General features: G+C 39.6%; 2 protein-coding genes across 7 annotated transcripts in view; both read right to left on the minus strand.

Annotated features, from left to right (window-relative positions):
• The window catches only part of LOC109992569 (unc-79 homolog, NALCN channel complex subunit), a 33,572-nt gene extending 22,452 nt beyond the window's left edge, over positions 1-11,120 (minus strand). For 4 of the 6 annotated variants that reach the window (XM_065966231.1, XM_065966230.1, XM_065966232.1 and 1 more), the window contains exons 1-11: positions 10,975-11,117; positions 9,205-9,325; positions 5,769-6,082; positions 4,907-5,077; positions 4,584-4,679; positions 4,433-4,488; positions 3,060-3,189; positions 2,869-2,933; positions 966-1,054; positions 523-563; positions 60-88 (exon numbers count right to left, since the gene is read on the minus strand). In XM_065966231.1, coding sequence (XP_065822303.1) covers positions 60-88; positions 523-563; positions 966-1,054; positions 2,869-2,933; positions 3,060-3,189; positions 4,433-4,488; positions 4,584-4,679; positions 4,907-5,077; positions 5,769-6,082; positions 9,205-9,325; positions 10,975-10,996 — 1,134 coding nt within the window. In that variant the 5' untranslated portion in view covers positions 10,997-11,117. Of the gene's footprint in view, positions 1-59; positions 89-522; positions 564-965; positions 1,055-2,868; positions 2,934-3,059; positions 3,190-4,432; positions 4,489-4,583; positions 4,680-4,906; positions 5,078-5,768; positions 6,083-9,204; positions 9,326-10,974 lie in introns of all 6 variants that reach the window. The other 2 variants (XM_065966233.1, XM_065966234.1) reach the window with 2 other exon arrangements.
• An 867-nt stretch (positions 11,121-11,987) lies between these two features.
• si:dkey-85n7.8 (COX8 domain-containing protein) lies at positions 11,988-13,140 on the minus strand. The gene is made up of 2 exons (XM_065966235.1): positions 12,942-13,140; positions 11,988-12,236 (listed from the first exon to the last, which is right to left on the minus strand). Exons 1-2 carry the CDS (start codon positions 13,056-13,058, stop codon positions 12,129-12,131), a joined length of 225 nt encoding a protein of 74 aa, XP_065822307.1. The 5' UTR covers positions 13,059-13,140; the 3' UTR covers positions 11,988-12,128.
• Positions 13,141-14,613: the final 1,473 nt, after the last annotated feature.

Consider the following 14,613-nt stretch of genomic DNA (forward strand, 5'->3'; position numbering starts at 1 on the left):
TATAATAGGATAAATCTCAAGAAATATGAACAATATGATGCTCATTATAAATGCCTTACCTTCTTTTGACAAATGGCTGATATCTCTGCTGCAAAGACAAATAAACACAAATGTTTTATGAGCAGATAACAGTAGCGGCTTGCTGTACAGTAGTTATATATTTTGCCTGAAAAACAATTATTCTTCCAAAGACATTATAAAGAACTTTATTTTATGGTAAAATACAGTAGAATATTGAAAATATTCATTAAACATTAATTTTAAGGCACAAACAATAAAAAAGATGAGTATATAATTGGGGGAAAACTTTTTAAAGTATATTCCTTTTATGATTTCAAGAGTGTCTTCTAGATCTAGCTATGACTATTAACATAGTCAAAGTAGACACAATAAAAGTTGTGTGTATATAATCTCTGTATCGTATAAACCCTTACTATCTTTCTGCTGTATATTTGTCTTGGTTCGTAAAGGACCAGACAGACTGACTGAAACTCCAACAACCGTTTGTCTGTGAGCGCTCACCTTGGGGCAGGAGCACATCAACCAGCCATTCAGCATGATCTCTGAGAAGGTTAAAGGAAGAAAAAAAAAGTCTTGATTTACAGGCAAACTGCAGCTCCGAGCCAAAATGCAACTACACCCACAGTACACACAGCAGTCTCAACTTCCCAACTAAGCTGACCACAGTGTATCCTCCCTCAGTATCAAAGAAAAACACAAAACAGAGGGCCATGCAATTATAATATGTACACGCTGGAGGAAAGAGAAACAAGTGGCTGCGTGGTTTTGTGATGATCATCTCATTATCAGGGCAAGGGAATTACGTAACCATGGTGATGTATTTCTCCTGGGTAAAGGTGGGGTATAATGAGGCAGGCACTAGTTGATGTATGTTTGGAAAGGAATCCTAGTTAAGGAGGGGGAGGATCGAGGGGATAAGGAAGAGATGTGAAAGATAGGCATACCCTGCTATCCTCTGGCTGCACTCCTCACATATATAAAGAGGAGGGGGCTTGTCTCCCAGGGCAACAGAAAGAGTGGGATCTATACACATCTGCAAAGTGATATAGAAAGTGTTAGAATATACATGTGGTGTTCTAGGGAATATTACATTAATACATTGATAATTAGTTATTAAAAAATAAAAATGTCAAGGTGAGTTAAACATTTTGCACAGATTATCTTAAAATGTATGAAACACTATGGCATGGGTACAAATCATATTGACATCAATTTTCAAACGTGAATAAAAACATTTTGATGTAATTCAAATTTAAACTTAATAAGTAGAAAGGCTATTATTACTAATTGAATTTGAATAAGCATTTACCATTGTGAGACTCAAAGTTGTAAAACAGCATTTTCAATTAATAATTGTCTACCATAAAATGTTAGCATTCAACCACTTCATTGCTAACATTACTATAAGCTAGGAATTTACACCTTACCTTTGATATGCTGAAACAGTTTTTAAAAATGTAATGTTAGCATAAAGTCAATTCCTAGCTATAGTTGCTGTAGTCTAATGGTAGCCTAACTAATGAGAAAATGTGTTCTTTTATTTTAACATATTACCCAATGTCTCTTAACTTTTCTTGTTATTAACGGTCTTTCAATTCATGATCAGTCAGGTAATTCATGTGAAAGATTTGTGAAAGGGAAAAATAATACATATTCAAGAAACAGCACTTATAACAATATTTTTACTGTTTCAGTATTTAAATTTCCATCATATGTTATGCTATGCTGGAAGGAGAGAGCAGGGGATGACATGCAGCAAAGGGCAGCATGTCTGATTAGAAGGGCTATAGCCTCTGTACATGGGGTGTACAACATCACATTTTAGCCTCCCACTTATGTCAAACTTATGTCAAATGTATCATACATTATGCATACTTTTTTTTATATCAAAAAACCAAAAGCTCTCACAGTTCATTTCCTTACATTTGTTCACATTTACCTTAACGTTTGTTAGGATAATTGCCGTTAGTCTTTTTTATGAGATACACAACCCTCACCTCAACGATAACATTTAAAACCCCTCAGTTGAGACCAAAGATGATATAATCCAAATGCCTTTGAACCCTTAAAATTTAACCACAGTCTCAATTTAGTGTTACAGTTGCTGCACATTCATGTTCTATTCCTCTTGCAGTTCTCTCTTATGGCTAGTATATCATGATATCACCCACAAAATCATGTGACATTTATACCGGTCCCTCACTCTACACCTCTGTGTGGATGACTGCCTGCATATGCTACACTCTGTCCTCTTACAACCTGTGCCTAGCCCTGCACTAAACCTCAACGCTCATGGCCTCAGTGTTCAGACGGTGCACTGTAATTTACTGTGCTCACTTGATGCCACCCCCTCCTCCAGGGCTGCACAGGGTCATCGCTTCCAATTAAGCTCCCCCCTCCCCCTGTACCCCCTCCCTGCTCCTGGTAATTGAAATCCGGCCCCTGTCCATGCCCCTGTTTCTTCTCTCTGTTTGTCAGTTTTGAGCACAGTTGAGCACAGGCAGGCAGAGCTGATAAAGCAAAGCCGCAGCAGCAGAGACTGGTGCAAAGTAGCATAGAAGCTGATATCATTACCCAGCTCCCACAGCTGCCTAGACATGCACTGATTTATTTACCGAGGGGCAAACAAAAGCAAATACACCAACACACGGTTGAACTCTGCAAGGCAATCTCACACGTGCCCCATGCATCCGGGAAGAAGCTCTCAAAGGAAACAGCTTTCAAATACAGAATACCCAGCTAATCTATTTTCCTACAGTAATAAGGGATTGTAGGAGTGAAGCGATGTTGGATCTATTTATGCATCAACCAAGGATGTTCAAGGCTTATTTTATATACTGAAATCACCTTGACAGCAGGTTTGTTGATAGCATTGTGGCACTCGATATGTTGACAGTGAATAGGATTCCAGGCTGATCCAGAAGAAGTAAGAAGATTGAAGTAGGGGAGAGGAAAAGGAGAAAGAATGGATAAAAGTTGGATATTCAGTTTGTTTAAGGACAGAACAAGCAGCAGATGCAACGTTAAAAGATCCTGACCGGTGTACTGCAGCCCCCTGTATTCACTGATAGCTCCTGGTGGCTTCAGGTTGGGCCAGTAATGAAACAGCATCTGCACAGCTGGAGGCTTTACTTGGGAGGGGCCATAGGATATTACATAGAGAAGGTCCTGTACAAAGTATAAAGAAAAACAGATATTACAAAGTGCTAGGATATTTGGAGACATTTGAATACAAATAATGTAAAACATTTAGAAGAATAGATTTCATTCCAACTGTATCTTTTTAAGAAATAATAAAAGGCATAGGGAGACTTTCCTTTTGGAATAAAGGCTTTTCCAAGAGTTACTAGATGATGAAATATAAACCACCCTCATGTCACTAAATATAGTACTAGCTGACCTTTAGCCTAGATTTTCCTAAAGATTTGAAGGAAGCCGCCTCAAATTAAATTTAAAAAAAGAAAAAAAACATATATACTGTCGTTACCAGGCTAACCTTGTCCCTTTGAAAATGGGTTGGATTTGTGTATGCAACAGGTGTTAAACAACATTTATTGTTTTACGGTCCACATAATTTTAAGACCTCCATGTTTAGTGTTAACTGCCGCTGAGGAGAATAAAGTTTCTGTTGTTGAATGCCATGCACCACAATGTCTCATCAGCATCTTTCATTAGCCAAATTGGTCTAGCTTGTTACCGCATACACATGTAAGAGAACTGTGTTTCAGAATCGAGAAACTAGTTAAGGACTGAATCATTTTTAACACAGACAAGCCAACTATTTCCCCCTAAGTGATTATGATAAGCTATGTTCTGAAATCCATATTTTTAGCATGGAAATAGGTGAAATTAATCATAGATTCTTATCATTCTAAAAAAGATTATTCCCCAAAATGTTAAAGTATTGAAAGGTGATTTAAGACACTAATACACTATTGTACAGAGGTTGTTTTTTTCTGTAAGAGTAGATAATGTATGTTTCCAAGGTGGGATTTTTTAATACAAAAAACAGAACTTCTTAGGGTATTTCGAAAGAGGGAAAACTACATGAGTGATATCACAGACAGTAGTTAGTACATCATCATACATATTCATTGATTGCTGTCTATCCAATATGTCTGTTTACAAGCAGCATTTAATGAATAGTCTATGTTTTAATGAAGCTATATTTTTCTCTGTCCTAACAAAAGGGTTCAATTCCCTGCAAATAGATTTCAAAGTAAATATATGGAAAGTTAACCCCTTGTCCAGGACTATTTTGTCTAAGAAACATTGAATGTGGGATGCATTGAAACATAGGCTAAACAATAATTATATGATATGACTTTGGCTCCATATTTATAATGAAACTCTTCCACTGTGCCGTAAACAAATGACTTTACATCTGCATTATGTATTGAGAGGGTAATACCTTCCACACTTCCTGTTTGTGCTTCATTAGACACTCTAACAACTGGCAGTGATACACTGGAAAGAAATAAAAGAAGAGAGTCAGTTATACACAGGATAACAACATGGGTTATATTTTCATTTATTCTTTGAAGAAGCCAAAACATGCTTACCTGGATTTGAGGTGTACTGCATTGCAATCATGAGCATAGACGAGGCGGACAGATTGACATAGGCCGGGACTCCCCCCTCCCTCCGAGTGGAGCCCACTTACATACAAGCAAAGAAGAGAAGGAGATGAAAATAACTATTTCAATGGTCCCTTACAAAACCTTTTTACGACAATAGTATAAATTGTATTTTTGGTAAATGTCATGCCTAATAGGTATCAGATTTTCTTTAATGTTTACATAACACAAATTATACTACCGTGTAGGAAACATTTTTATTTGACAGAGAGTGACTTGTAAATTATCTTCTGAAAGGTGATACTTACGTATAGCCATGGGGAGGAAAGAGGTGCTCAGGTACTCAATGATGTCTTTATGGAGGAAAGGGGGAAATGTGGCTAAAGTGGAGATCATTGTATAGGGCAAAGTGCTGAGAATATCATCACTGAGAAAGGGCAGGAGGCATGTTGTTGTGTAAAATATGGACTGTCCCAGATCTGATGAGAAAGGGAGACGGGGGGAAAAAAAAGACAAAGAGAGATACACAGACACTCATTCAATGAACAGTACATACAGTATCCACATACTGTATGCAGCCACAAAGTAACACAACATGTTTGTCATTTAAACAGTATCAGAGTGAAAAAAAATATTGGAAAATGAGCTTCAACTGAGGGCAGTGAGCTTTCAATACAAGTTACTGAAGTAAAACGTGCCCTCAGAGAAGGCAGAATATACGAAAAGTAAGGGATGGACTCATGCTTTTGAGCTTATTTCAAAAGTGGTAAATATTCATGAAAAACAAAGCACTTCTATGCAGCCTTTGAAATAAGTCATTTTCAGTTGTATACAAAAAGTATATTTAAAAATTACATTTGCCTATGTGTCTTTCCCATTTAACTTGACAACATAGGTATAACATTTCTCCCACTTTACATAACAAACATGCAGTCAGGTATGATACACAGAAGAGAAGGCCTATGTCTTGTGTATCCAATGGCTTATGAACGATTAAGTTGACAGGATCCAGCGTGCTCGCAATCACCCCATGCATCCCTCAAGATTCCTCAGCAGGACTTCTCTCTTCCCGTTACAAAAAAGAGGCCAAAAAAGCAGCAGAGGCTTCATGCAGGCCAGACGGCTCGGGGATGATGATGACAAACAGTGGTGCACTGGGCCTTGACTCACCATGCTGACCATGCTGCAGCAGGGGCACCAGGTCAAGCAGGGTCACGAGGGTCACATAGAGGCCCTGATAGTCCAGAGAGGGGTACTCTGAGAGCTGAGCGTCCCGACTCTGCTGCCCCTGCCCCCCGCGGTCTGACGGGGCATCGCGCAGAACGCTGTAAAGGAGGGAGCGAGTAACTGTAGGGTTGATGGAACTGACTTGTGGTCTTAGAGATGGGGTGAGTGGGAATGGCACAGGAAAAAGACACATGGTCATGGGCACGGCCAAATTGGAAGCTTCCTGGTTCTCCTTCCTGCCTGTGCGGGACAGAATGCTGCTCCGGGGGCGGGAGGGGAAGGGGAGGGAAGGGTAGGGGAAGGGAACAAGGGAAAAAAAGAGACAACAAAGACACAAAAAAACAGCACATTACATTGAAATGGCACTACAGAGACAGCGTAAATAGAAAAAAACAAACCCAGATAAACCCCACATAGGATGCAGTGTCTCACTATTTGACTGTTTCACTAAAGGCACGGGCAATTTTTCCCTGCTGTTGAGTGACTTTGATTCAATTTCTGTCATTTGATCTGTCTTTGCACTTGGAAAACAAAAAAAACATGAGCACAAACTGCAATGATCACTGCATCTCATGCGTATCTGGTGACAAGGAGCAAAAATATAAAAAATGGCATGTTTTCAGTGGCAACCCCATACTTCTCCAAAAAGGCACAGCGCAAAAGACTGTCCCTCGATGGCTGCCGTCTTCCAATCAGCAAGGTAAGAGGCTACCATGCAAAAAAGGCCAATGAGCAGTGGAATTTACAAAAAGAAAAAAAAAAGAAATTTCCTTGTCTTTAGTGGGGCTGTCAAGGATGGGAGTGACACCAAATTGGTTTAGGGAAAATACAAAGGTGACACTTTTGAAACATGCTTCAGCCAGTAATAAACATGTGTGTGAGGTAAGATCAAGTGCTCCGAGGTCACAGCACATGTTTATTGCACCAGAGAAATAATGTCCGTATGCATACGTTATGATACTGTATCAGTATCATCAGGAGAAATAATGAGATCCAACAGGCATATGGATTCAGGTTTCTAAAATAAATGTAACAACTAATCTACGGTAGAGGAGAAACTATAATGACAAAGGAATAGGTTGTATCAGGGGGGAGATGACTGGCAGCATTATGTTTGTGAGCTAATGCAGGATGGACAATTGTGTTTGCTGTCCCCTGGGGAAGGTGGTGGACATATTCAATTTTAAGAGAGGAAAAAAACAAAAGGAGAAATTAGTTGGGGTTGAGTGCGGAGCATCTAGGGTAGAGGAGAGGGGAGGGGGGGCCAGAGAGCATTGCTCTTTTTACTGCACATTACTAAAGAGCTAAGCTGTTCTATCAGGCAAATGGTTGGGATTTATCATCAGAGCCCAGATTATAAATGCTGATGTATTGTTTTTTTTTTTTTTTTTTGTACTTTGATTTTAAAGGTCACTCAAAAAGTAGAGTTACAGCATTTTTGGCAAGTGAGAAAGGGGATTTCATTTAAAAAGTCTTTAAAATAACAGTAGATTATGCAGCATTTTTAGCCTTTAGCTTAACAGTTTATACTGTAAACAGAAGAATGTCACATTTTCTGACTTATCCCCTCAAAGTCATACTCTGTAAGATCTGACAGTCAGTGTAATTTCATTCATATAACTATGATTTTACCAAGAATAAACTCAAGTAGGACTTATTCCAGACAACAGACTGTATCTCAGAGTAGGACTTTTTCACTGCCCATTTCTCATAAAGAAAACATCATTATTATTTGAACAATGGACATAGACATAAACAGACACACTCACGCATACGCTGAACATATACACACAAGGACACACACGTGTGCATAATTTACATCCGTACACACGACACGGAAAATTACAAACATTTACGACACATAAAACACATGTAGAAATGCACTGATACAGACACATGACATACATTGACTGTCAAACCCTGCACTTTCTGTATTACATAATAATGAACTCCGTGTGTAACAGCTATTCATCGCAAACTTACATTTACAGAATTACAGGTATGAGAGGTAGAAGTAACGCTGTTTGACGTCTGAAATTATGTCTTAACAGTACAAGATATGATATCTGCACCTAAACTTGTTTCTGAATACAGTTAGTCATCACGTCTTACTGAAGCACAGAGAGTCCGACTTGGAGAAATATGACAAAGCTGTCTTTAAGAAGACAATAGTAAGTCAGAAAAGAAAAAAATAACCCTCTTTTTATTTTCTGCTCTGAAGCTGACCTGAACCTAACATTGGAGTATGAATCAGCGACCACCTCCTTTTCAGGGTGTCTTTCAAGGAAAACAGCACAAGGCTTCTCTTTCACTTGTTCTTACTTTGTCTCTTTTCCTGTTTCACTTTCCTCTGCCTCACTTCAGTTTTTTGAAGGTGATTATCCTGGAGTCCCTGCTGAGGAAACCAGACTCATCTAATGGTTGATGTAGAACCAGTTGAACTGCATATCTGAGCTAAGAGGCCATGCTCGTAGAAAATCAAGAAATGATGCATCAAAAAAATCTTAAGTTAACACATTCCAACAGTTATGCTGTACTCCACCTGTGCCAAAGACATATCAGAGGCCATGTTTAGGAGACCAGAGTGGCTGCTTGTGCTGGACAGCCCTTCAGCAAAGCATAAAGTCATCTGGATACTCTGAGAGCATCACTCAGCAAAAGGAATAATCCTTATGGGGCCGAGGCATAAAGTGTAGAATTGAGGCCAGCTGCCAATCTCAAATAGATTGCACCCTAAGCTGATAATAATGATAAAAGTGGGGCATACAAGTTCTGCTTCTGGTAATCCCACCCGTTTTGTAAATTAGCCAACAAGTTATGACAGCGATAATAATTTATCTGAAGCCTCAAGCAGTAAGAATAAACAAAACCTCCAATAGATACAGTGCATGTTGAAGCTCCAGCTAGGGGGGGAGAAAGGAGAAGTGACCCATGATGAAGTAAGATGTGTCCAAAATGGCTGCCTACTTGACCTGTGTCAGAGGAGGACTAAACATGCTGTTCCTTCCTTAGGCACTCACAGCACCCATGGGAGCAGGCTGACCCTACAATTGTAGAGCTGAAGGAGCTGACTTCTCCGCCGGGCCCCTGTGGGAAGGACAAAATACACCGCCCCTGGGAGCGTTCATCTAGCAGGCGACCACTGACTTGATGAACAACACTGAGCCGTCTATCACTGCTGCTTTGAAACAGCAACACACCTTCACGGTAAATCTGCGACTGTCTTCTTTTGACAGAGACGGGCACTTTTCTGACTTCCTTTTGTGACGCTTAAGAGAATGTGTAAGACTAATCGAAGTCCCTGATCACGAAGGAAGCTAAATATGAAACATTCTACAGTCTGTTACTTCACCTGTTGGCTCCAGAGCAGGGTACTTACCTGAGCAGGGTTTGGGAAAAGTATTTCAGTGTGTTTGCAATGTCTGTTCCGGAGGGCACAGGGTAAATATTGTGTTGCACACGGTTGTGATACTCTTGCAAGTATCGTATCTTAGAGGCAACTGGACAAAATAAAGAGAAGAGTAACAAGCAAATCAAGACCAGTGCAGAATACAGTCCTGAGCACAAAGTAAAGGCTATTGGTTGAACATGCATGCAGCTGTAGTTGCATCTTGGCTAATATAGGGACAGCTTGTAGCTCAGAATCTCCAATTATCATGTCAAACAAACGAGAGTGTGTGTTCCCATGGCCCTCTTGGCCTGCACCAGGTGACCTTTTTTAGTACATCAACGAGGTCACAGGAAGCCCTAGAGGAAGTGGTGAACTATTGCTTACAGAAACAAGCGCATGCACAAAAGGTTGCCGGTTCAAGTCCCAAGACAAGCCCTGGAAAATGCGGTCAGGGGTGACCATGAGAGAGGACTTACTCACAGACGGTACAGACCCCCGCTTGCTGGTGACTCTGACTAACTAGCCCCACAGGTCATTGTTTTAGGTATGAATGTACAGTTATATTTTCCTGATGATCTTAAGAGTAATAATAGGGCGGAGTGGATGATCGCTGACCCATTTTCTGTGACTTTGGGCTGTTGTGTTTAGCTTCCTCTCTGACCTGTAAATGACAAACCCCAAAATAAAAATCACAGCTGCAGGGTTTGGGGCATGTGTGGTCACAGCCTGTGCTACACTTATTCACATGGCTTCTCTCTTCTAAAATAGAAAATATTCCTTTTTTGAATATTTTGATGCCTTACAGTCTCTAACTTAGAATTGACTTTTTTGCAGCAAATTATAATGTAGGTGTGGTATACAAATTGTGCATCAACTGGAGTTTTAAAACAAAAGAAAAATATTACTTTGACTATTATTGCACTTTTTGCTAGCACCCCCTGTGTGTGTTTGTTATTGTCACATGATAACTTAACCAAAACTAGTTAATATGTTTTAAGGGTCTTATCCTATTGGTGCATTGATTGGCATAGGCCTGCTCATCGATATCCAATAGCCTACTGCATTTGAGCAAATGGCCAAACCCGATAGGCCTACTACTCTCATTAGCAACACACAACTACAGTGTATGCCAATTTAGAAGAAAGCCCCCCCCAAAAAAACAAGTTTGCCCCTATTTTTTTTTATTATTGAGCAATATCTAAAATAAAGTGTACAGACATTATTTACAACATTTAAGGATAGCCTGGCTTCCTTCCACCTGTTCAAACGCAAACCGGACGCAAGAGAAGAAAATGAACAGAGCCGCTTTCGGTCAGATCAATCTACATAATTGATCAATCTAAATCCACCATATTGTTCAGTGAAGAATCTGTCAGGTCGACCTTGAGACCAGCAGCACACCTCGCCTTCCTCACGCACCTCATCCCAGCCACGTCAATCAAAAATAATCATAACAACAAGCGACCGTGGCGACTGTGCGTTTTAGCCATGAATTTGTTCACCCTTAACATGCCGAGTGATACAGAGACATAAACAGAGGCTTGCCGAGAGCACTGAGCCCTCCAGCCATCCTCTGCAGTGAGAGGACGTGTTGCAACCTGCCATGGCAACCGCGGTTTCATCACCAAGGACAGCTCCCCCATTCGCTTTATGCTTTTAACCAAAAAAAAAAAAAAATCCGATTTCCCAGTTTACAAAAGCCCCCTCATGACAAGACCAAATATTAAAAAAAACACACTCTCACACAGCCGTACTTACACTGCTCTGCCTTCGTAGACATCTCGTTGACACTTGGGAAAACATAAAACCAAGACTGTCAATTGTTTTAGTGTTTTTTTTTTTGTTCCCCTCCCCTGCGTTGTGTGTTTCCCTCAGTGGCGAAAAAGTGAACATACCCCCTTCGCAGCTCGTGCAAGGCTCGGCGGCTTGATTGTACCACTCTGCGCGATGGATTTATGCGCCGTGGCTTTTTTTTTTTTTTGGGTATTGTGGTGCTGCGGTCGTTTTTGAGTGGGCTTTCAGCGGAATTAAAACCAAGAAACATTTCGCGAGGTAGTCCTTGATTTGAAGAGTGTTATTCTTCCCATGCGGAGAGGAATTTTGAGAAACATCTGCCACAGCATACCTTTCCAAATGGACTCATCCGGCTTTGACAAATTGTCATTCAAGAAATCCAACAACCCCGTCAGTGGTCTTGGGAGCTGATTATAGGAGGGAAAGACCTAGTGTGTTGGTTAAGATATTACTACCCGTATCGTGTTATCTGTGCCTATAAAGGCTGAACATATGCAACAGGTTTATGTGCTATTTTAACCCCACTTTCACCCGAAGGCATTAAACTGTATTTTTATTAGATTTTAGTAATATATTACTTAACTTATTTCAATATTTATGCCAGATAAGTACGTCTTTAAAAAAAAAAAGAAGTTCTGAATCTTTTTCGTAGAGCCAAAATGCAACTGTAAGATAAACAGATAAGATACAGAGCACTGCCCGACTGCCAGACCTTGTCAGATATAGTTTGTATGTGCCAAAAGCTCTTAAGTTATATCCATTTGATTGGGACCAAGTCAAGACCAAGTCCTCTAACAACAGTCAGCACAATATGTGGCCCCTTCTTCTTCTTTTTTTTTTTTTTTTACTATCAATTCAAAATGCAAGGGTAAAAAAATCAACAACCTTTTTCCAATGATTTCAGTCATCACATCAAGCAACAAATCAGCTTGTTCTGTATGCTTCCAACGGTTTGAAATAAAGCATTACTCTGCACATGTCTTCTCAAAGTTTATTTTATAATCAACAATTTATACCTCAAGATTTCATTCCTTTTATAAAGGAATTTTACACATTGTACACATTGAAGGGGTTCTTAACACAATTACACTGCATGGTTTCCTAGCAGAAGTCAGGGGTCAGGGTTGTGGAGGTAAACTCCGCCGGTATTGTGGGATGTGATGCATGATCCATCCAGCGGGGGCCAAGAGGGTCACAGCAAACACACACAAGGTAAAGAGAGACTGCTGCAAGAAAGTCAAGAAGAATTAATGCATAAGGATTAGACATTGCATTCTTTGGAACAGTGTAGAACAAGAAGGGATGATATAAATGCTCTGTTTTATAGCTCCAGTGCCTTTCCTGACATCAGCTGCAGGTTGGGTGGAAAGGATCAAACACCTGCGTCCACAATAAAAGGTCCTAATCTCAATAACTCATCTAGTTAAACAGAGACAGCCCCAGTCTGTATCAACCACCATATCCCGCTGTCCCTTTGCACTTTGGTATTTCTAACCAGAGCAAGGCTTCGGGGGGGAAAAAAAAGCCTCTGACATATCCCTGAGGACAGATCCAGAGATTCACAGTGGCATAAACACTGGCCACTACGTTGCAGTTCCATCATGGGATCTCTTTACAGAGGCCAGAGCTTCACACTAACTTAAGGATAAGAAATAAATAAAACATGTCTCCCACTCGTCTGGCTGGGGAGCACAGTCCGCTTGAGTTCCTCGCGTTAGAGACACTCCAGTGAAGGGTCTAGATGCAAACCTCCCTGGACTGACTTTGCTGTCCTGTTTTTAATATTTGTGGGTCAAAATAGTCTTTAAAGTTTGATTATTTGTTTTTTAGCACATGTTAAACAACACATTTATAACCTTACAACTACCTTCTCTTCTAAAACCACATCCCTATTGTCAGATACAAATATTAACAAAGTTGTTTACGCCTACCACAGGACCGATCTTTTCCTTTGCTGGCTTGCTGTAGATGGTTGATCTTTGACCTTGTTGAACGGCTTCCATCAGCCCTGACCGGGTTAGTGTTGGTCTCTTTAAGACAGAGAACATCTTTCTTCTCAAACAGTCACTCTTGTCATGGAAATGTTTCTGTAGAGATGCTCTCCTTGTGCTGTGAGATACAGTTAGTCACTACTTTCATCAAATTCCCAGCACTGCTCCTGGGAGGAGTCACTTCCACAGGCCAAATACACTTATGTAAACATACTGACCAAGTTCCCATCCGGACAAGAAATCTGGCCTGGTCATACATTATAAGAACTCTCTGAAGTAATTTCAATAATGCAAATGTACTTCATTTTGAATAATGCAGCCCAATAAAAAAAATGTTCATAAGAGCAGCGGTTCTCTCTGACAATTAATGGAAACTTTTGAGTATTTATTCTAAAGTTACAACTTTCAGCTACTGTCTAACTGACAGTGCGCTCATTTCCTGAGGAAACAAGAAGACAAGATCGCACAAATGATTCTCTAAACAATATAGAAAATTAGTCCTTGAATTCACAAGCTTATTATCAGTATTTTTGTAATTTATTCTAAGACAAATCTTACATTATAATAAACAGCATATAAACGAAAATGTTTAGATTTGATTTATGTTTAAAAAAAATAAACAACCTTGCAAAGCTTCAATTTTGTTTTTAAAGGTTGTTACAATTAACCCAACTCCCAGCAGAGATACATGTTTTTCAAAGCTAAAAACAAAACCTCAGGACTCAAGATAACTCACTCATACTCTGACTGATTAGAGTGTTGGCTGCCTGAATAATACTAAAACTACGCACTTTAATATTAAGATAAGAGCAGACCTCTGTGGCTTTTCTCTGCTGTCATTGGAGTAAAACTGTGTTGATTTTTCCTACTATTATTCAGTGTCATTTCATTTGTATTTTATTAATGAAAAGCCTAATTGTCGTTCAAAATTTCGGGAGCTTCTTTCATTGCAAAACAATGACCTTGGAGTCCATAGATGATGAATTAAAAAAAAGCCTGACTACATTATGTACTAAACATGCTTTGTCTTACATTAGCTGTATTGTGTCGCCCTCAACAGGAGGCTGAATGAACTTCAATCAGGGGAAGCCTTACTAATAAAATACATTTCAAAATAATGGTAGGGCCTGCAGCTTGAGTTTCCCCAGATGCCTTTAAATTGTAATATTATTTTCCATGGCCTAAACCCATGGCCGATACTAAAGCCTAGATTAAGGCAAATTCACATAGACATAAATGATCAAAGATATAAAAAAAGAAAGTAATAAAAAAAACATTTTTTTGTGTGTATGGGGTGGAGGGATTACCGCTATATCAACCTATGCTCTAATATATTTTCAATAAACCTTTAGGCTGCCAAAAAGGTTATGGTTAGCGTGATCAATAAATGTTCCGACCAGATTTGTATCATTTGAAAAAAAAAATCTTATTATAGAGGAAAAAGGTACGACAATATGATACCAATTTCCACAAAGAAACCAATAGAGGGCGCCGGAAAATCTGTAGTTGCACAAGCTTTTTTGGACTCGGCTACTGACGGGCCTCTTAACCAGTCGGCTTACAGTATTCAGAACCTGTCAAGTCAACCAAAACACAGGAACCAAATGGATTT

Source organism: Labrus bergylta, chromosome 18, assembly GCF_963930695.1.
Source record: "Labrus bergylta chromosome 18, fLabBer1.1, whole genome shotgun sequence".
NCBI lineage: Eukaryota > Metazoa > Chordata > Actinopteri > Labriformes > Labridae > Labrus > Labrus bergylta.

Excerpts from the sequence above, each read along its gene's own strand:
- si:dkey-85n7.8 (XM_065966235.1), bottom strand. The coding sequence starts at position 13,058 with ATGTTCTCTGTCTTAAAGAGACCAACACTAACCCGGTCAGGGCTGATG. Across the intron at positions 12,237-12,941 it reads AGGAAAAGATCGGTCCTGTG|CAGTCTCTCTTTACCTTGTG; the intron begins GTAGGCGTAAAC and ends ACTTTCTTGCAG.